The sequence below is a fragment of the Galeopterus variegatus genome, unplaced genomic scaffold, assembly GCF_000696425.1.
Source record: "Galeopterus variegatus unplaced genomic scaffold, G_variegatus-3.0.2 Scaffold229, whole genome shotgun sequence".
Lineage (NCBI taxonomy): Eukaryota > Metazoa > Chordata > Mammalia > Dermoptera > Cynocephalidae > Galeopterus > Galeopterus variegatus.
In genome coordinates this window covers 709,603-731,911 of record NW_007726340.1, presented here as the reverse complement: position 1 = coordinate 731,911, position 22,309 = coordinate 709,603, and the positions used below count along the sequence as shown (strand labels likewise).

General features: G+C 58.2%; 1 protein-coding gene across 2 annotated transcripts in view; it reads right to left on the bottom strand.

The window, feature by feature from the left end:
- The window catches only part of PEMT (phosphatidylethanolamine N-methyltransferase), an 89,681-nt gene that overhangs the window by 52,598 nt on the left and 14,774 nt on the right, over positions 1–22,309 (bottom strand). For both annotated transcript variants that reach the window (XM_008566238.1, XM_008566237.1), the window contains exon 2: positions 17,275–17,382. In XM_008566238.1, the coding sequence (XP_008564460.1) occupies positions 17,275–17,367 (93 nt within the window). In that variant the 5' untranslated portion in view covers positions 17,368–17,382. The remainder of the gene's footprint in view (positions 1–17,274; positions 17,383–22,309) is intronic.

Here is a 22,309-nt window from a genome sequence, read left to right as displayed (position 1 = left end):
GGCGCACTGTAGCAGTGCGCCACCGGGCCGGCCCCTAATTCTGCAATCTTTAAGCCCAGAGATACTCCCAGGGCCATGGGGGACCCTGTGTCCCCTGACCACCAGCACCACACCAACCCAGGGCATCCCCCACTCCTCGCAGGCCTCCTCTGTGGGATCCACAGCCAGGGCTCCACAGGTCCTTAACTGGCAGCAACTTCCAATCAGGTGAGGCCTTGAGTTCCCTCCAACTCTGTCCATCTTCTTGGAAAGCTGAGCAAAATCTAGAAACTTCTGTGAATAACTCTCCTGGTTCCTTTTTATTTTCTTTGTGTTCTGGGCTTCTCTGAACGCTGATGTGGTCACATTGTCCTGTTCACGCCAAGCACCGATGTCCACACTTATGAGCCGGGGCCCAGATGTCCCTGCGCTGCCCTCCCATGGCCGCACAAACAGACGTCCATCCTCCACGGCTGAAGTCACGTGTGTTTTGCATCTGGGTGGAGTGTGGGGAGTAACCTGCCGAGAGAGCTGAGAGGTGGATAGGGGGTCCCTGGGCTTGTCTCTAGCTCTCGTTCTGCCAGGAGCAGCTGGTGGTCCAGAGCACTCCTCTCCTTTCACAGATGATGGACCTTTAAGGAAACATTTCCTGAGGCCCTGAGTGCCAGGCACCAGGACACGGCAGGGGAACCGAATGCATCTGTGGACGCTGTGGCTCCTGCAGAGCCATGGGCTGCTGCCTCTCAGTGGAAAGGCAAGTTCATCTTCGGCCAAGAGCAGGAGGCCAAAAAGAAATGGAGAAGCCCTCAGCCATGGCAGAGCCCCAGGGGCCCTGATGCCTTAAATCTCCCTCCCCTTGCTGCACTGCTTCTGGGTCCCCCTGGAGGATTCAGTCCTGGGCCAAGTGGCTACCTGGAGTCCCCTCCTCCAACTACCTCAACCCCTGGCTTCCCCCAGAGCCTTTGCACTCACCACCGCCCCATCTCTCCAGCCTCTGTGCAGCCTGTTGGTCCTTCCAGCCTGGCTGGTCCTCTCTGACACCTCCCCAGCCTGCCCCCCATGGGGGGACATACCACACCCAGGCAGGGCCATGCTTCTTCCACAGCTTCCCCTGCGTGGAGCCAGCACCTCTGACCGGGCACTGAACCCAACCGCCCTGTGCTAGGCTCCCTGGCCTTTGTTTCTTTGTCCCATGCTTCATTGTAAACGAAAAGGACATGAGGTGCTTACAAAAATACACACAGTAAACAGATGGGAAATGAGAAATGAAAGATGCCGGTGCAGACACGAAGTCCAGGGGGAGGAGGGCAGGGATTAGCTCAGAAGCCCCTGCAGACTAGGGACGCTTCTGATGCACTCTGGGACCAGGGAGGTAGCAGAGACACTCAAGCAGATGGCAGCAAACTGTGGGCTAATCAGCAGGCTCCAGAGGCAGCCTCCTGTTCACCTCCAAAACCCCGCAGCTCCCAGAACGGCTCTTTCCACAGGGCAAATGCCCAGGAAATGTTTGCTGAATGAATAGAGAACCAAAGCAAACCTCAGCAGGGCTGCAATGGGATGGGCCCAAGGCCCTGAGATGCAAACTGGCATCTGAGCCAGCCCTGCCCCTCCCAAGGATTGGCCAAGGGGGACCTGTCATCTGTAAGCAGATGGGCAGGGAGGGCCAGGGCGGGCCAGGACTGGCTGGGGATCCGCCAGGGCAGCCGACAGCAGCAGGGACAGAAAAACACTTGGCAGGCTGGGCAGGCACCAGAACCCCAAGCACTTGGCACCTGCAGTTGGCCTCCTTCCTGCTGCAGGACAAAGGAGCAGGAGGAGAGGCTGCCTGGAGCCGAGGACAGGTACCAAGTGTCTGAAGCCCAGCTTGGGAACAGGCTTGTACTGACTTCCTACTTCCTAGGCCTCGGGTCCCTCATGTGCAACATAAAGAGGTCCCTCGCAGCTGTCCCCTCACCCCAGCAGGAACCACCACTCCAAGGAAGGCTCACCTTGGGTTCCCAGGGCTCCGTGGCCAGCCAGGTCCCTAAGAGCAGCTGGAAACCATTCTCTATTTCCAAAATGCATCCCAAGCCTGTTCGTTTCTCTGCATCCCACCACGACTGCAGAGAGAGCTTCATAACACCAAAATCAGGTCTTGTCTTTGCTCACTTCACCCCATTGCAGCCTCACTGAAGCAGGTAACACTCTCTCTATGGACAAGGAGACCAAGGCCAAGAGGCCTGTATGACCTGCCCAGGCTCCACAGCCAGCAAGCGGCGCAGCTGGGGCTGACCCTGAACACCTTCACATGACAGGACCTCAGGGAAGGGGAGAGTGGGAAGGGCTGGAGGCAGCAGGAGCTTCCCATGCAGCCCTGCCTATGCAGTACCTATTGCACAGAAGAGGAAACTGAGGCTCAGAGGGACTGAGTGACATGCTCAAGGCGGGCACAGCCAGGACTGGAACCCAGGCAGCTGGCAGGGGAAGGAGTGCATGTGGAGGGGGGTCGTCCCCATAGGGAACAGCTCAGCACTGGGCCTTGGAGTCCTCAGAGATGCCAGCAGCCTGCCAGCAGATGGAGGGCTGTCCTGGTGGGTGGGAGGAGGATTCCAGGGAGGCATGGGGGGCAGGTTGGGGGCTATGGATTGGGATGAGCATTTGGAGTGATTGGTGAGCCTCGGCTGGGATTCTCAGGAAAGCATGGCAGAGAGGAGCCAGAGAACAGGGAGGCGATAGGAATGTGGGGGCAGAAGAGGCCACCTCCTCCAGTTTCCAATGGGGAAACAGAGGTTCAGCGTGGGTGGTGTGGCTCCCTGTCAAGCGCTCTCCTCCCCCGCCTTGGTGGGCCCCACTTTGACCCTGGGTGCTGGGAAGTCAGAGGTGGCTGGAGCGTCCAGGACCTGCCGGCCACTGTAACCCACCTGAGGTCTCCACCGGGCCTGCCACAACCCAGACTCTTAGCCAATCAAAGACACGGCCTGACCTGGCCAGAAAATTCCCAGGTGACCATGGCTGGGGCCTCAGGCACCCCCTCACCCAATCACATAGTCACAGGCAAGTACCTGGTGAAGATAGACAGGGAGGCCTTCCATGTGCCATACAGAGCTGGGTGTGGCAGGGACAGGCTCCAGGGTCCTGCCATCAGGGACACCAGAGGCAGGAATGTGTAATGGTAGCAGGAGAGACGTGCCCTGGGCTAGTGCGGAAGCTGGGCGGGGCCTGCGTGGGAGGCTGGCGTAGGCACTGAGTAACTGTCCTCCACCCTCACCACTCACCAGCTGGGGGCCGGGTCCTGGGCCCTGCCCTTGGCACACATGATCTCATTTCATCACCAAACAAAACCAAGGTGGAGGTTATGTGAGGAGGAAACTGAGGCACAGAGCAGGCAAGTGACTTGCCCAAAGCCACACAGCTAATCAGCCACAGAGGCTGGACTCAAGCTGGGCCCATGTGGCCCCTCAGCCCCTCTCCTACCGCACTGGGCCCCAGGGGGGTTCAGAGAAAACTGAGGAAGAGGACAGCACAGAGCCCACGAGGGTGATGGAGTTCAGAGTCACATCCGTGCAGACGTCAGTGCCTTCTAACCACGCAGGCCCCTGAGGAAGAGCCCCACATAGCAAAGGAGCAGCTCAGTGACCGGCCTAGAGGGCTCTCCAGTGGGCCAACAGGTCCAGATCAAGACCCCTGCCCATCTACACCAGCTTCCGTGCCCCAGTGTCCAGCCTCACCCCAACTCCACCCCGCCCCACCCTCACCTCCGCAGGGCCCTGAACTGCCCTTTACTGACCGTCTCCTGAGGCCCGGAAGCCCTGAATCCCGGGCCCAGCCTGGCACGCATCGGGGACTCAGCAGCCGTGTGCGGCACGACTGGGGATTGCAAGGAACCCTTCTTCCAGATCCCACAGTAAATCCTTCATGCCCCCGGGGTCCAGGGCCTCACATGGTAGGCAGGAGCAACAAGCACCACGGTCACCGAACACTGACTGGGCACAGTGCGGGCCCTGGGGGACGACAGCCATACACAGCTCGCACCATGGCTTTGACCCTGCCTGGCACTCTCCATGTGCTGCACGTGGACAATCTCGCTCATCCTCACCACAGCCCTGGGAGGTGGAACCTCCAGTTAACCCCATTTCACAAATGAGGAAACCAAGGCACAGAGCTTAGGTTCAGGATAAGGGCACGACTAAACTGGGCTCCCAAGGACAGCAAGGGGGACACATGACATGGGCTTAAGGACACAGAGGCATTGCTCATGCAGCCATCCCCTGTGCGGCCCTGCCCACAGGAACTCCCGTGTGCGGTCGTAATATTGACACAGCCCGGAGCCTGGCAGCCAGGAAGCCCGGCTGTCGAGGAGTCAGCACAGGGCACGCGCAGGCTCCAGCGGGAGAGGGTCACAGGGCCCGACCCGCGACAGGTGCTTGGAGGACCTGTCAGCAGGGCCCCAGCGCCCCAGGCCATCTGAGCCAGGCGGTGCTGCCGCTTAGAGCTATTTTTCCATTCCTCCCCACCATGGCACACCTGTGCACGGGCGGAGGGGGTGGGGATGAAGCACACAAGCAGGAGACCCAGGTGCCAGGCCCGGGCAAGTCAAGTGACCTCTCGGGTCCTCGGCTGCTGCTTCTACAAAGTCTGGGGTTGACCCTCAGGGGCCTGCCAAATGGAACCCATCCAATTCTGCATGCAACTGTGTCCAGGCATGTGCTGCCTTGAGGGTAATGGAAACACGTAGCCGCGGTAGGAGGGTAAAAATAACAGTAAGGTTATGATCACAACAATCACAATAGCAGCCACCGTCCTTACTGAGCTGCCCTCTGTGGACGGCACAGGCCCTAACCATGGGGCTGTCCTGCCCCTTCACATCCAACCTGTCCCTTGCCCCAGGTCAGGCTGATCCCCACACCCAGCCCAGGGAGCCTCTCTGACCTTCAACTCCCCCCACCCATGACCCCACCTATTTGACAAGGAACATAAAATAGTCGACTCTGCACATGACAGCCTCTAACCCCTTTCCCTGCAGAAGTGCTCCTTTTCCGGTGACCTCCAGCTCTAAGGGAAGGAAGCCTCAAGTGGGTGCTGTGCCTTTGACCCCTGCCTTGGACACCCTGTAATCAGGACAGCCTGGCTAGGCTCCCGAGCCTGTCTCAGCGAGGATGGGCACTGGGGCAGGAGGCCTCAGCCAGATGAGGGGGCAGACTCGACGCCCCCAGTCCACTCAGAGGCCCCAGTCCCCTGGGAGAGCAGCACAGGTTCCCACCTGCTCTTAGTGAAGGTCACCTCCATCTCCTGAGGTGGGGCCAGTGGGGCTCCATGAGGTCTCCCAAGGCAGGGGCAGCAGGGACAGTCCCACCGGGTACCCTCCGCAGGTGTTCTGGGGGCAGCAGGCGAGCCCGCTACAGCCTCCAGCCCGCCCTTCCCCGTGCAGCACTTCCTTTGAGGCTCCCCAGGGCCCTCCAACGCCCAGCACAGACCTCACCCTGGCGCCACTGAGGCACCTACAGACCATCTCCCAAGAGAGCATCTTCAGGCCAGGAGGGAAGCGGGGATACAGCCACATGGGCTCAGCCCCGCCAGATGGTGGGGGCTTCTGAGCAGACACCAGGTCGACATAGGTGTTGTTATGGGTGCCGGCCATCTGGGAGGGGGCCAGCGGGCCTAGGAAGCCACACCCTGGCCTCTGACCACAGTGGCCCCTCCAGTAACTGCACCTCAGGGTCTCCTCCAGTCCCATCTAGGGGGGGTACCATCACTCACCCCATCCCACGGAGCTCTCCACCAACACACGAGGTGAGGAGTCCTGCGACTGTGGGGAGAAGCACACGGCACATCTCAGGAGGTGGAGGGAGTCCAGGACAGGAGTAACACTCCACGAGCACGACAGAGAGCAGGTACAGCAACCCAAGCCCCTCCACTGTCCAGCTTCACTGTCACACCAACCTGGCGCCCACAACCACACCCTCCTGTACAGGTGGACGGACGGGGTGGGAGGTGAAGGAACTGAGGGCCTAGCTCGTGCCCGGGGCCAGGCCGCCCTTTCCACACACCGTGTTCCTTATCTAAGCCTCACAGCAGCCCTGGAGACAGCAAGGTCTTCTCGCTCTAGAGAGGAGAAACCGAATGCCTTTTCTAAGAATGCGCTTTGCCAGGTCTGAGGCACACTGGCACCTGCACTCTGGTCCCCACCAAGGCAGGGCGCACCGTGCTGGCTGTCCAGCCCGGGCCTCGGTGCTGTCCGCATTCTCATGCATGCCCCTCTGCCGTAAGCACAGCCCTCGCAGGCCAGCGCAGTCCCCCACCTAACGCTGCCCAGCAGCAGGGCACTCTCCCCAGCTTCCCCAGGACAGGACGGCACTAGCTCCAGCTTCAACCTGCTCAGGGCCCGAGAGAGCCTCCCAGAGGAGGTCGGAGGCCTTGGCAGCTTAAACTCTCCCGGACCCTTCGCCAGGCTGTCATGCCCCTTCCTGCCGGAGTCGCAAGAACTCCTCTTGACTGAGGTGGTTTTGAGAGCAATGCTCACTGGCTCCCGGATGGACGGATGAACAGACAGGTTTGGGGGAAGAGGGTAACAGGAGTTATGGACACCACTGGGAGGACATCTAATACGAGTCCTAGGGCAGCAGAAGTGGCATCGATTCCATGGCTGCAGCTGACTTCTTACTGGACAGGAGAGAAGGTCCCCCACCCATGGGTTTTCCCACCCAGGGACCTGGCAGCTGCCCATACTCTGCTCCCAGCAGGGAGGAGAAGTGGGTTGCAGGATGGAGGTGGGGACTGCCAGCTGCTTCTCCCCCTGCCCCGACCGAAATCTACATCCCTGAATCCAACTGTTTCCAAGCCCCCCTCCCCACCTTCCTTGGATTGACAAGGGATCCAAAATGTTTGGAACTGGAAAGGATCTTGGAGATAATTTATCTCGATTCCTTTTTTTTAGCCCAGGAAACTACAAGCAGGAGAGGAGAGGTTAACGGTACTTGCCCAAGTCCATACATCGAGGCAGTGCAGAACAGAATTACTCAAGACGAGGGCACAGAGGCCACAGGAGGCAAAAATCCCCCAGGAACACCTGCCCAGCTCCCAGCAATCCCTACCTGCCCACTCAGTCCCCACAGAAACACCGGCAAGGGCTGGGCCTGCTCCCCTGAGGATTCCCTGGGCAGCCCGGCCTTGCCTCGGACACCTTCACCATTGCCTACTCTCTCCCATCCCGCTCCCCACAGCTTCCCAAGGCGGACAGAGCCCAGCCAAATGCCACCCCGTCCCCACCAAGAAGCTCGCACCTGCCATCCATGCTGACTCATGGCTAATAGCTGTTGGGGGCTTGCAGGCTCCACTTCCCACCCTCTGCACCAACTCCCAGGCCTCCCGCACCTCCCCAATGTCTGTCAGGTTACTGGAGCCCCCACCCCCTCCACCCAGCCCAGAGGTCCCGGCTGCTCGGCTTTGAGCTCAGCCCCGCCTGAGGGCTCTGCCTGGTGTGCACCTTGGCCTGTGAGCAGAGAGACCCCCCCAGCCAGCCCAGGCTCCCTGACTACTTAAACCTGCAGGAGCCCAGCCCTCTGTGTCATGCCAGTGTCCCCTCTTTTGAATGAAAAATGAAATTGTCTCAGGATCCAACAGTAACACCAACAAGGGAGTCTTCCCTGGAATACAGCTGGGGCCTCACCCAGGGTCTTCAGGACCTGGCTGGCTCCACGTGGTCCGGTCAGCACTTGACCATCCCCCATCCCAGCCCTCCTGAGTGCCATTGTGCCAAGCCTGGCAGGGAATGAAGAGGGCGGGGAGCCAGGGACAAGGTGGCAGGAATGGGGCCGCCTCTTGGCAGAAGCATCAGACTCACTGGCGAGCGCAGTACCCCTGCAGCTGAGTGGCGCCACGGCGTGCACACCATCTCCTCTGACGCCCACACAGTCCCTCCCTGGCGGATTCCTGGCTCTGCAGAGGGAGGGTCACCAGCTGCAGAAGTACTCTCCCAAGATGCATCCCTCAGCCATGGAAATTTTCTGGGCCTGAGTTTCTGGGACTAAATGAAGCACTCCTAAGGCTGGGAGAGAGGCTTGGAAGATGAAGGCACGGGAGCTTCCTCTGCTGCCAGAGCTCCTCGGGACGCTCCTGCAGCCAGACGGCACACTCAGCTGCTTCTCCTTCAGCCCCAAACCCTTCTGCGCCCATCCCCTCCCTGACAGCCTCGCTGCAACAGCTGAGCACAGCGGGGCAAAGGCCACTCCTCCAGACCGAAGACAAGGTGGCTCAGGTCCAGAGAAATGAAGGGACTTGTCCAAGTCACAGAGTAAGTTAGCAGTGAAATGAGATCAAAATCCACGCCTTGGGGACATTGTCCATGGAATCTCAATTGGCCTCCAAAGAAGACCCAGGAATGGGGTAAAGCAAATAACACAGCCGGGCTGGCTCCCGGGCTACTAAGATGCTCACGGTTGCCTTTAATTAATTCCTGAAAGTGCATTCATGGTGTCTGCAGAGGAGGTACTGCTCACGGTTGCCTTTAATTAATTCCTGACAGTGCATTCATGGTGTCTGCAGAGGAGGTACTGTCTCCTTTCACAGATGCAGAAAGAAAGGCACAAGAAAGGGGGAAACAGCCAAGCACGGTCCCTGTGTGCCCCCAGCGGAGTTGAGGGTGACGATGCCTGGCTCCACGCTCCCCAAGGCCACCTTGGGGCTCATGCTCCAAGAAGGAGGGCACCCTTCATCCACCTGCCCCTTCCAACACTGGGCTCGGCCCTGCACATCCTAAGGTGCCTCAGACACCGCCCTGAGCTTCCTGAGCTCTCGGCCTCGGGAGGAGGCGAAGTGCATACTGACAGCAGTCCACAGGGCTGTGGCTCCGTGCCACCACGGGGGTCTGGGAGGCACAAAGGCTCAGCATGTCTGCTTAGGGCCAGAGCCCAGGGGAGGTGGCCGAAGGAGAAGCAAAGGCAGCCAGGCAGAGGTGGAGAGGCACTTCTAGGACCAGTGAACAGAATGTGCGAAGGCACAGGGACACAAGAGAAGATCGTGTCTGCAGAGTGGCAGTGGGCAGGGGCCAGAGCTCTGGGAGCTACATCACTGGAGATGCACCCTATGGTGTGTGTGTGGGGGGGGCATGTCCAGGTCATGAATGACTCTCTCAAGCCATGTCCCTTAACCTGAAGACAACTGGGATCTACAGAAGGGTCAAAGTTAGGAGGACCAGATCTGCTGAAAATACCTAAGAAAAGGTGAAGTCATAAAACTCTGCCCTCTGCCTCAGTGTGGGAAGGATCCCGAGAGATCCTCTACACCAAACCGCATGGCCAGGAGCCCTGCCCATTGCCTTTCAGTCACACCAACCCCACACACGCTAACAGTGTTTGGTAGCCTCATAATGCTGTAAAACCGGAGCCAAAAATAAATCATCAAGGGAAGACATACTAGGACCCCCACCCCTCCACCCGCCCAGCAAGAACTTTCTAAGGAAACTCCAGAACATACAGAGCCTGAGGGAAGGATGGTTGATGGATGAACCCGGCCAGTTGGGATTTACCTGGGCTGCAGGTGCTGGCCCAGAAGCCTGGGCTCTCTCCTGCTCCCCTCTGCTTTCTTCTTAAATGTGTCACCCCGAGCCATCCTGGCAAAGACTGTGAGCTGACCCTAGTTCAAGACACCTCATTGTCCACCATATCACCACATTTCTGGGACACAGTGGTTCTGAAGTCAGCCCTGGCCAGCGGCATGATGCTCCCCGCCAGGCTGGTGCCAGCAGCCCTAGGAGCAAGGCCACTGCCCTGTACAGCTCTCCATCCAGGGGCAATGGTGACACTGCAGGGACAGGCAGGGCTGTTTCCAGCTAAACACACACGTCCACTGCCTGGCTCAGAAAAGATCCCCTGCTCCTGTGCCATGGAACATCTTGCACTGGAGCCAATGTCAAGGGGCAGAGAGTGTGTAGGTCTCTGGTGACAAGAAGCTGACTGTCTCCAGCTACAGGGCTGAGGCTGGACATACCATTAGTTCTGCAGGGCCCTAGCACGTGCCCGGGGCCAGGCTGCCCCTTTCCACACACTGTGTTCCTTATCTAAGCCTCACGGTAGCCCTGGAGACAGCAAGGTCTTCTTGTTTTAGAGAGGAGAAACCGAATGCCTTTTCTAAGAGTGCACTTTAGTTCTGCAGGGGTCCAGCCAAGAGCACAGCTCAGGCAGGGCTGGGCTGGGAGAGAGCTGGGAGTGCCATGGAGCCTGAAGGGACAAGAACTGGCTCTCAGAGGCCAGTTCTCAGTCAGGCCCGGCAAGCCAGCTGGCTCTGCCCGGAGAAAAACCCTTCTGTGCCACAGGCTATACCAGTAAGCCCAGCTCAGCATTACCGCAAACGCAAGAGCAGCCCTGGCAGAGGAAGACGTTTCCTGGTCCCAAATCACCGACTCGGAGCCCAGTGGGTACGTGGCCATGACCCAGGAGCCAGATTTCTAAGCCAGATGGGAGCAAGGGGCTCAGACAGCCTGGTTCAGGCCCCGCCCATCTGAGTGAGATGCACTCACATGTTCACACACTCCCCAGCCTCTCACAGACAATCGGGACTGCAGGCCAGCACTGGGGTCCTCCCTCGTGGGACACAGGCCCACCTGTCCACCTTCTCTGCACACATCCCCCTTTCTTCAGTCTCCTCGACTTGCCCACCCCCACCCTGCCACTCCTCTAGAAAGTCCCCAGGGCCAGCTCTGCCCTCCCTGGGGCCCACCATCACTGCCGTGAACCCTGTGTGGCCTTCCAGCCTGCAAGCCCTGCCACCTGCTCTCCCAACCTGTTACCTGGGCATGTTCTCTTCTGCAGCTCCTCTTTATTATTAACCAAATCCAAATTTTTCTACAAAATGTGTGATGCCCAATCTTACCTTGCTAACCCAGCGCCAGTTCTAGAAGGGCAGGGTAATGCCCCAGCGCAGGGCCACCCCGGAGCCAGGACTTGGAAAAGCGAGGAGTGGGATGGGGACTCAGTTGAGTGTCGCCACTTTACAGATGGAGAAACCAAGGCCCAGAGAGGGCATGTGAATGACAAGGGGATGGGACCTGGCTGATTCTACAATGTCTGCAGGGTCAGCTTTCCTGGTGCCTGGTGGGGCTCCCTCAGGGCACCCAGAAACCAGCCAAGAGATTGCCAGTCAGTGACCTGAAAACAGAAACTGAGGCAGCGGCAGCAAATGCACATTAAAGGCGGCAGGCAGGGGAGTGGGGGACTGAGGGCAGGACTGGAGTGGCGATAGGCACAGCAAGGAGTGTGCTGCTCCCCCGGCTCCTGCTGTCACCAGCTCCCCTCCTGCAGGCCAGAGAAAGCCTCGCCTTGCCCACAGCGCCACCTTCCGCCCAGCCGCCCAGCGGCCCTGGTCAAACATCCCTGCCTGGGAAACCCGCGGCCCCGCCTGCTGCAGCCCGGCACAGTGAGCAGCCTCCCTCCTCCTGGACAGGAGAAGCCACCTCTTCCCAAACGAACTCTCCAGGCTAGGGTGACCTACTGTCCTGGTCTGCCCAGGACTGAGGGGGGTCTGGGCATGTGGGATTCTCAGGCTAAAACCAGGAAAATCCTGGTCAAAGGACAAGCTGGCATCCTGATACAGACACAGGGCCACTGCCCCGCACTGAGGGTCATCAGCAGGACCTGGGGCAGGGGTTTTGGTCTCGGTTTGCTATTGAAGGCGGGGACACCTGTCAGCAGCTGACACATCAGATACCTTCCCCCACACGGGAAGGAGCTGCCCAGGCACTGATATGAACCACTCAGAGAAAGAGAGGTCTAAGGCAGGGTGCACTGTGGGGACAGACGGGGCTCTGTAGGGCTGGGGTTGCGCCCTCGGAAGCGCACTCCCATTGCTGGGAGGAACCCGCCTGCCAAGACTGTCCCCACTTACACCTGCTGTGCTGGCAGGAGTCCTAATAACACCCTTTCATGCTCACTGGGTCCCACCACAGAAGGTAAACTAGACACATGGCCACTCTCTCTAGAAATCCATCTAGCTCAGCCCTGATGTCCAAACCCCTGATACGTCTCCACCAGCTTTGACGTTTCCTATGAGCAATTTTCCTTCAATAACAGCTAAGATGCCATGTGCACAATCAAGTCCTGTAAACAACGGGCAAGCTCAAGGCCACTCCTGCAGCAGCACCGCTTGCTCAGGGGTGTTCTGACGCAGGGCGCTTGGGGAGCCCGGGCAGGCCCAGCACTCTCTGGTCACTGGGACGCCAGGAACCCTGTGCCTGTCACAAACAGCCACTGTGCTCTCCTGCCTGCAGCTCCTTTCCTTTTTGCAATGTCGGGATGTACATTTGCAAATGTCACAGACTGAGGTGGGCCTTATCCACTGGATGCCACTGCAGAAAACTGGTTAAGAGCCCTATAAACATCCAAGAAGTCAGTCAACACTGCCTGGATGTCGTTTGTGCTGGGCGCAGAGCTGGGCGCTGAGCACTGAGATGTGGCAGGCATTCTGCGCTCTGGACGCAGCTGCTACCCAGAGCGTGGCATGTGCCAGGGCTGGGGACACGGGAGCCAAGCAGACACTGCTCCAGCTCTTGGGATGCTCCATCTAAGGGGACTGCAAGGAGCAACAGTGACGCTAAGCCTGGTGGGCTGTGCCGAGGGGCACAAAGGACACACATGGTGGGCACAAAGACCACTAGGGTGACAACCCCCAGGGGACAGCCAAAAATGTCCGGAGACAGTTTTATGGATGGGGGTACTGCTGACTCCTAGTGGGCAGAGACCATGATGTTCTTGACATCCTACAGCTCACAGGACTTCCCCAAATGTCAGCAACTATGACCCAGAGAGGGAGGCATGGGGAGGGGGGCTGGGAGGTGACACTTGACAGGGCCTCTCCAGGCCATGGTTGCACAGGTCTGCAAGAGCCTTGGACAAGACAGGACAGAATACCCAGGAAAGGGCCAGAACTCAGATGACTGAGGGTATAGGGGAGAGGATGCCTGCCCTAAGGGCCTCTTTGGCCAAGGCTCCCCCTAGAGACACGGGGTTCACAGCTCCCTGGTTCACAGCTCCCCCTAGAAGACACGGGGCGTCTGAGTGCTGTGAGTGTCACAGGGGAGCCAGGCTGCCAGCTGCTGCGCGAACCCGGCTGGCAGGCAGGGATGGGTGGAGGTCTGAAGCCAGGTGGTGGCCCCATGGTGACAGGTGGAGTCTGTGAGGGCGGAGACCCAGGAGCAGGGGAGAGGAGGGAGTTGAGGCTGGCCCCTGGACCTCTGCCCTGGCACCTGGAGAGGTGGCCTTCTTCATGGAGACAGGGAAGGGACAGCACTCCAGGGAGGTCATGGCCGGGGCTCCCAGGACCGGTGCTCACAGAGTCTAAGAGGATTCGGGGCCAGAGAGCAAGGCCCAGGTGATGGAGGGAAAAGGCCCACTGTCCTCTGTTGCATCTGACATTTTCCTCTGAGCCCTCTCACAGTTTTCATCACAAACACATCTGTGCTCTGGGAGGACGGAGGCTTGGCTGGCTCTCGCGGATGCGCACCTTGCCTGGCACACGGCGGGCTCTCCGTGAGCATCTGCCAAGTGAACAAACATCAGGCACAGAAAAGGGGTTCGCAGAGCATCAGGGAGAGAGACAGGAAGGCATGTGGGCGCTCAGGGAGCAGACTTCAAGGAAGAGTGAGGGGTCAGCAGGGCGAGACTTTCCCCAAAGATCTGGCATGAGAAGGGCCAGAACACCTCTGCGCAGGGAGCAACAATGAGCACCTGGAGGCCTGGGAACAAGGACTCTGCCGGAGTCAGGGACACACTGGCTATGGAGGAGCCAGGAGGTGAGAAGCCCGGCTGGTGCTGGTGCCCAACTGCGACAGCCCTGAGAGGTGGATGGCAGGCCCTGAGCAGAGAGGGCCAGACCGGCGCACAGTCCATCTCCACTGAGTCCAGGGACATCACACATCTGACGTGCGCACAACCGAGCTCTCTTCCTACCCAACCCTCTCCTCCCACAGTCGTTCCATCTCAGCCAACGGCCACGCCTTCCAGCTGGTCACTTGGGCCCAGCCACGGAGCTGGCCAGTCACCTCAAGTCCTGCCAGGCACTTCCTGCCCTCGCCTCCCACCCTGCGCCACCACCCAGGGGCCCGATGGCTATGGTGCAGCCCAACTGCGCCCTTGCAGGCTCTCCTCTGTCCTTGAAAACCTGAGTCAGATTGTGCCACTGCTGCCGTGGCTCCCAGCGCAGAGTCTGCCAAACAACCTCCACACTGGCTGTGAGGCCTGCACCGTCGCCCTGGCCACCTCTCCAACCTGCCCCTCCACTCTCCCTCCGTCCGACTGTAGCCATGGCTGTTCCCTGCAATCGCCGAGGACACTTTGGACAGGGATTTCTGTATGTGTTGTTCCCTCTGATAGAATGCTCTTCCCCAGACACCTGAGGGCTCCTCCCACGTGAGCGACAGGCTCCTGACCAATGGTCGCACCATTGGAGAGGCCTTCCCAACCACCCCTCCCTATCCCTCACTCCCCTTATCTGCTTCATCACCGCCGGGCAGCCTGCATATTTAGTCACTTACTGCCTCTCCTAAAATGCCACTGCAGGAGGGCCAGGGCCGTGTACCCTAGCCTGGCACACAGTAGGCCCTCAATAAATATTGGAAGAATAAATGAATGAATCTCTTTAAGCCCCAGTTTCTAAAGGGGATATGAGCAGCTCTGCTGTGAAGATTCTCTGCAATGCTGCACAAGGCGCACTCTGCATGACACCTGAGCACAGCGAGTCCTGCCTGGCACTGGCAATTGCTAAATGCAGTACATGTTCTGTAAGTGCTTGCACAGGTGCTGCCTCTCCTCCTGCCACGGCTGGGTTTCTTGTCGCCACCACATCCCTGCCAGGGCTCAGGCCCCACCCCAGCTCCTCCTGCCTACTGGTGCCCGGCGGCAGCGCACTGAACTGCTGAGTGTTTCTGTAACATTTCTCATTCCGAAACAACGTCGAAGAACTTGCTCTCTCCCACTAATGACCACAAACTGTTCCAGTGAATAATTCTTTCAAAATGAGGCAAATGAAAAACTTATGATAAAAAAAGAAGAAAAAAAAAAAAACCCTGTGATAAACACAGATGCTAGCTGCCTGCCTCCCAGATCTTGCTGCATCTTAACGATTGAGCTGTTTTGGACATCTCTGTGGGCCACGATGCAGTTCAGAATGAACTGCTCGGAAACACACTGCTGGAAGGTACAGCGGGAAGTGACCAAGGGGGCTTGTGCATAAATGAAGGTGTCCCCAGGACCCACTGTGCATCTGACCAGCCAAGCCCCCAGCACTGGGAGATTGGCATGCCCTCGAACGACTGCCAGTCAAGGCCAGGCCTGCAGGGAGCCGGAGGACAGGCAGGGAGAGGCAGGCACAGCCCGACAGCCCTGTGAGTTAGGACTGTGACATCTTCTGATGGGCATCAGTGGCCTTTTCACATCCCGTGCTAGTTTCCTACGGCTGCTATGACAAATTACCACAAACTTAGTGGCTTAAAACAACAGAAATTTATTCTCTCACAGTTCTGGTGGCCAGAAATCCAAAATCATTGTCACTGGACCAAAATCAAGGTGTCAGCAGCAGGGCCATGCTCCCTCGACAGGCTCCAGGGGAGGGTCCGTTCTTGCCTCTTCTAGCTTCGGGCAGTGGCCAGCCTTCCTTGGCTTGTGGCTGCATTGCTCCGATCTTCGAAGCCAGCACCTCAGAATCCCTCTCCACTCCATCTTCACATGTCCTCTCCTCTGTGTGTGTGGTCATCCACTCTGTCTCCCCTTTCTTGTAAGGAAATGTGCGATGGCACTTAGGACCCACCCGCATGATCCAGGTCACTCTCCCCAGCTCAAGATCCTTGACTTCAGCACACCTGCAGAGACCCTTCTGTGTGCATGTGTGCCTTCCCAGATTACATTAGGACGTGGATGTCTTTGGGCCATTTTCCAGACTCCCACACCCCCTTTACCCTTCTCTGTGGTGCTGGATGCGTGCCAAGGTGAAGTGGGAGGGGAAGCACACAGGCAGGCGGCAGGGGAGGGCATGGAGAGGGCGCGGGGAGGCCCAGACAGGCCTAGACGCCAGGCAGGGGGTCAGGGTGGCTCAAGCAGACAAGTGGGCGGCTCAGCTGGAAAGTGCCTGTTTCTCAGGACGGGGGTCAAGGAGGCCTGGGTTTGGACACATGGAGCTCGTTGGCCTCGGTCCCACCACTGCACCTCCCTCCAGGCAGCCCCACCTCTGTAAGCCGCAGTGCCTCGTCCTCGGGGTGGGTTTGGTGCGTTCGGGACAGTGGGGACAGCACATTCAGAATGCAGCCTCTTTGAGACAAGCGGCCCTGGCCCCCACCCGCCACCTCTCTCCCCAGATGGAGAAAAGACTCAAGTCGTAAACCAGATGAAAATTACGTCCTATTCTGCCCTGGGACCAAGGGCTCACCTTAAATGAAGAAAGGCTGGAACAGTGTGCTGCTGACGTGGACCTTGGCCTTACTCTGCAGGTCAGCCTGGAGGGTGATCACAGGGCGTCCGTGCACAGCTCTGCATCGGCGAGCCCAAGCACTGCTGGGCCCGGGACACCAGCTCACTCGGCCATGCCAGGCAGGAGCCTCGGGGAGCATCCCCTGGAGCACCCTCCAGAGGTGGCCACAGCAGAGTGGGCCTGTGTCACCCTACTATCTCAGGGGAAGGAGGCAGGGTGCAGAGAAAGGCTGAGCAGGAGCAACCACCTGCCCTCCCGCCTCCATACAAGGGCCCAGTGCCCACTTCCCATGGAGCCCAGCCCCACCCGCAGCACTCAGGCTCCAAACGTCCCCTTGCACCCATGAACAAGCCAGGTGCTGGCTTCTTGTTTTTGGTTCATGTCAGCTTGTGCTTGCTTCCCAGCACACCGCAGCGTGGGGTGTGCAAGCTGTTTTGCAGGAGGTCTCATGTAGGAAGAATCATCATGTTTATGAACACAGCTTGGGGGGACGGGATTCACAAGAAATGGCTTTCTTGTGTGATGTGGCCGGGAGGGAGACAGTCCTACAATCTGGGCACCCTACTTCATAAATGAAAAGACCCCAGTGAGATTGCTGGGCACATGTGATCGATGGCAGTCCCACCACAGGGTGGCTTTCTACTGCAGGCTCTTGTCCTTCTGTCCTAGGCCACCTGACATCAGCTCAGGGTAGTCTACTGATACCGACACATTGCTGGGACGCCCAAGGAGAGGGGCTTCTGCGGTGGACTCTAACTTCAGGAGGAAAGAGCAGAGTCGTCCACCTGTCTGTCTGTTCCCCAGCATGTGGGATTCGCCTGGAAGTGGGACACACCGCCAGACCCAGTCGGGCACAAGGGCACTTACCACATTCCAGAAGAGTGGGTTGAAAGCGATGGCAAGGATGGCCGCCACGAAGCTGGGATGCGAGGGGTCCACGTAGGCCAGCAGCCCAGTCATAACGCAGAGGTCTGCCTGCAGGGACAGAGCTGCGTCAGCAGAGGCCTGCCCAGGGACAGCCAGGACCTGCGAGCCCCCAGCACTCGGAGACAAAGTTACCCTCTGGGAACACGCCAGCAGGCTCGGGAACATCCAAGTCCAGGAAAGGTTACTACAGTGTAGCCTCCTAACAGGGAAGATAAAAAGCTGAAACCTAATCAGCTGTGTCGTGCCCTGTCCGGAAGGCGGCGAGGCTAGCGGCCACAGAAGTGTGCACGGACGCTGGGTGAGGAAACTAGTGACCCTGAAGGTGGGTCCAGCACCCTCAAAGGGAAGTGACACCAAACCGGGGTGCAACCGGGACCCTCCAGGAAGAGGGTTCTCAGAGGCCCCAGAGAAAACCCATGCAGCCAATGCACAAGGGAAGAAGCACTTGGCCTCACCAGAACTCAGGTCAACGCAAACGGAAACAATAGCCACGTGCCTCTTCTCACCTGAGCCCAACGAGGGACAGCCTTGAGCCTGCGGAAGGCTGTGAGCAGGGTGGATAAACTGTGAAGGCGCGCTCCCACATCCCAGCCATACACAGGGCACGAGGCCTGCACAAAGGCTCCTGCCAGCCTGCGAGGCAGAAAACCAGCAATGTGGAGACAGCGCAGGGGCCCCTCAACAGGAGAACGGAGAGTCAAGTGTGGCCTGTCCTAAAGCAGCTGAACTAGACATCTATGTGCCACAGCGTGGAACGTTCTCAGAAACATAGTGCCAGGTGAAAAGAGCAAGTTGCAGAGTTCAGGGCACACATACACATTTTTAGGACACAACATAAAACAATATAGTACTAAGTATTCTTTCTGTGCATGTGCTTAAGAAAAGACTACAGTGCAATATGTTAAACACGTGACGCCTGTCGCGTCTGGAACAGGGTTTCTGAGCCTCGGCACTGCTGACATTTGGGTCTGGTCATTCCGTTGTGCGGGGCCATCCTGGGCATTGTAGGATATTCAGCAGCACCCCTGGCCTCTACCCACTGGTTAACAGTAGCTCCTCCCCAGTGTGACAACCAAAAATGTCTCCAGACATTTCCAAACATCCCCTGGGAGCAAAATCCCCTGATGAGACCCTCTGCTTTAGAGGCAAAGAGCGGGGAACGAGACACTTTCAACAGGGACTTCTTTCTCTAAAGAGAGATGAGGCACCTCTGACATTTTGGGTGGTGAGTATCCACTGAGTCCTTGCATTCTTTTCTAGACTTTATTTTTCATTTTAGAAAGGATTTTGGAGGGCCAATGCACTGAAAATATTATGGTGCCTCTCCACATATAATTCAAAATAAAAATAATATGAAATTGTAAAGTGTCAAATCCATAGAGCTGGGAGCTTTCCCATGATGCCTACTCTGATGGTGCTTTGTTCTGCTTCATTATGGGCTATAGTAAATTCTCTCGAAGAGTGCGTTTGTCCCCCGCAGGTCACCCAGCGCTGGAGGCCGAGCGGCCTGTACGCTCATTCTTGCTTCACCCGGAGACCTTCTCCAGCAGAGCGCAGGCTGCCACCCGCCGCACTGCTGCGTGTGGCAGTGGGAACATCCCAGAACAGCACTGAGCATGTAAGATGTCCACAGGAAGCCATCTTCTGCCATGGCCTGGCATCCCACTCGTGCGGCCTCCTCGCCAGCCAGTCTGCGCTTCTCCAGGGCAGAGCTCCACCGGCTGCGGGTCAAAGGTACAGCTGCGCAGCACCGGGTGCAGGCCCCTCCTGCAGGGGTGGGCGAAGCATGTGAGCACACGGACAGAACGGCCGAGTGAGAAAGTGACCAGGAGCACTGACGTGGCAGTGGGGCACCGCGGACGCATCAGCACGCAAAGCTGGTACACCCAGGCCCGCCGCGGTCAGAGCCGCCCAGCCCTGCAGCCAGCCAGGCGAGCTCTCCGAGCTGGCGCCTCGGCAGCGCCTCGGGTGTGGCTGGAGTCCCACGTGCCCTCGGAGCCCCCCCACTCAGGAAGGAAGAAGCTACCGCAACAGGCCTCAGAACAGGCTGCCCTGCCCTAGAGGGAGGAAAGGGGAGGCCGGCTGTGCAGCCCCAGAGCTTCTTGAACTTGGGGTTTACCCAGAGCACCATCTTATCTTCTACTGATGAAGCACCTCCCGCTTCCATGGCCCCGTCCACAGACAGGCTAGTGGGGGCTGAGCAGGAGCCACGGCGGAGGAAGGGAAAGCTGGCCGGGAACCAGGAGGCCGGGATCTGGTGTGGGCCACTTACAGAGTGTGTTGGGGTGAGTTACCTCCCTCCGTGTGGACAACAGACCCTTAGCCAGCTGCAAGTCCCCACTTGTCCCTTCCCCTTACCGCCATTCCCCACCTCGACCCCCAGACCTCAATCCCCAGCCAAAACCTTGCCTCACCTCAGCCCCACCCTTCTTTCATCCCCGTCGTCCTATCTGTCTTTCCACCTTGTTCATACCACAAAGAGGGTGTCACGGGTGACAGGGAGAGGAGATGCTCCAGCTGGGTCTTGAGGGATGAGTAGGAGTTTGCAGAGGCTGCAGAGGGATAGAGGGTATGTCAGACAGGCAGAAGCCACTGGGAAGGGGTCTGTGTGGGACGGAAAGGATGGCAGGTAAGGGACCAACGAGGAACTGTCCTTCCTGAGTGGAGAGGGCTCCAGGGACACGTGGGATGCCTGCCACACCCAGGCGCTGCCGAGGTGCCTGCTCAGAGCCCAGCCTTGTCGGCTGCAGGCGCTCAGCAGCTCCGACTGTGGCTGGGAGCCTCCAAGGGGTAACCCGCTCACTCTTGGCACCCTCTTTATGTTATGTACAAGGTGGAATGACAGATGGGACAATTGGAATGAAACAAGGGAGCAGCTGAGGATAGGCAAGGTTTGGGCTAGGGGTTGAGATGCCGAACAGGGAGAAGGGGGAGGCATGAGTGAGGACTTTCCCCACCCCCACCTCCGCTTTGGCCTCCTACCCCTGCCCACCCCCAGCTTTGACTGTGTCTCACCCAGGGCATAGCAAAGGAGCTCAATGGCCTCCTGCCTTTGCACATCCCCAGGGCCCTCCTGCATGGAGTCTCACCTCCTGGCAGCCGCCTGCACTCCAGGCCTTCTCACCTGCACTCCAGGCCTTCTCGCCTGCACACAGCTCACCCATCCCAGTGCTCAGTGACAGTGCAGTCAAGCCTCCTCTGCAGGGCAGGACTTCTGTGGCCTGACTGGTCCCTCACCTGCCATCCTTTCCATCCCACCCCAATCACCAACACAGACTCTTTCCCAGTGGCTTCTGCCCCTGTCTGACATACCTCTATCGCTCTGCAAACTCCTATTCATCCCTCAAGACCCAGCTGGAGCATCTCCTCTCCCCGTCACCCGTGGCACTCTCTTCTGTGTCCTTACTATATGACCATGGCAATTATTTGTTATCTGCCCCTATCTTGTAATAGCTCTTCCAGCCTAGGGACTATTTTTAAATTGATATTTGTGTCTCCAGTGCCCACCCCACTGCCGGGCACAAAGAGGAAATCTTCGCTGAGTAAACCATGACCCTCGTTTCATCATCAGTAAAACTTGAGGGCTAACCATGGTCTCCAAGGGGCTCTCTGGCTCAGCCACCTTGTGTTCCCAGGACCCTGGTCTCCTCCAATGTGGCTTTTTGGAAATTGTCCAAGCGACCCCTGTGGGGATTCTGCAAGCATGAGGGCAGCTGGGCAGCGGGCAATGACTAACAGATCTCCCTGGACACAGGGGCATGGCCTCTTGCGAGGCACAGGGCCTGGATTCACCAGCCACCCAGATGTGTGCTTCATAAGTACTTATTTTTAAATAATAAATTTTAAAATAAATATTTATTTTTATAGCACCTTTTGGCTGAGAAATCAAGCAATGGTTTAGAAGCACTGGCAGGCAGTGGGGTGGTCAGACAGGGAGAGAGTTGGGCTTCTCAAGGTTCCTAGAAACCACAAGAACTGAACCTGTTCAAGGCAGAGGTCAGTCTCGGGGCTCTGTCAGTTTGAAGTCCCTGGTTGGGGACCGTCTGTCCCCAGGGTATGCCATAGGGTGGAAGGGGTGTTAGGGAGGAGGACAGGGATGCAGGGCCTAGGCTAGGCCTGGAAGGAGTCCTGGGGTTAAGCCTGGCCCCTCCCGCATCTGCCCACCCACTCAGCCACTGCAGACACTGTCTCTCCAGTCATCAACTCTGCAAACCAGGAATCTCCATCAGCTGGCCTCCCTGCAGCCCCCAGGAAAGGACAACAGGGTCTGTGCAGCAGGCCTGGGGGTGTTAAAAGCCCTAGACCTACCCTGTGAATCATCGCAGGCAGAGGAACTCACAGCCAGTGCCCCATGACTGTCACCAACTTTTAAAATGACCATTTCGGGCCAGCCCGGTGGTGCACTCGGTAGAGTGCGGCGCTTGGGAGTGCGGTGGCGCTCCCGCCGAGGGTTCGGATCCCATATAGAGACCGGTCCGCTCACTGGTTGAGCGCGGTGCGGACGCGACACCGAGGGTTGCGATCTCGTTGCCGGTCACGAAAAAAGACAAAAAGGAAAAAAATAAAATAAAATAAAATGACCATTTCCACAGGAGTTCACCTGGCAACTCTGGGACAAGGATTCCATTAGCCAGATCTCCCTTTAAAGGTGAGTTCTGCAGGAGGCCACCATTCCTCTACGCCTGAAGTCTCTGTCCCTTCAGTGCAGTAAGGTGCTGGGTGTTCTCAGGTATGAAAATGTGACCCCAACAGTGTGGCTCTTCAGCTGGCTGTGGCCGCTTCTCACCAAGCAGTGGGAGAAGACAAGTCAAATGGACTCCTTTCGTAGTCCACCCACTAATCCTGGAGGTGGAGGGTGCCACCATCACCACCATTACTCACAGATAAGTGGCGTGGGGTAGGTGGCTCACCAGGTCCTGACCCCTGCGGGTCTGATGCTGGCCCAGGTCTGTGGAGGACAGGCCTCTGGAGCCAG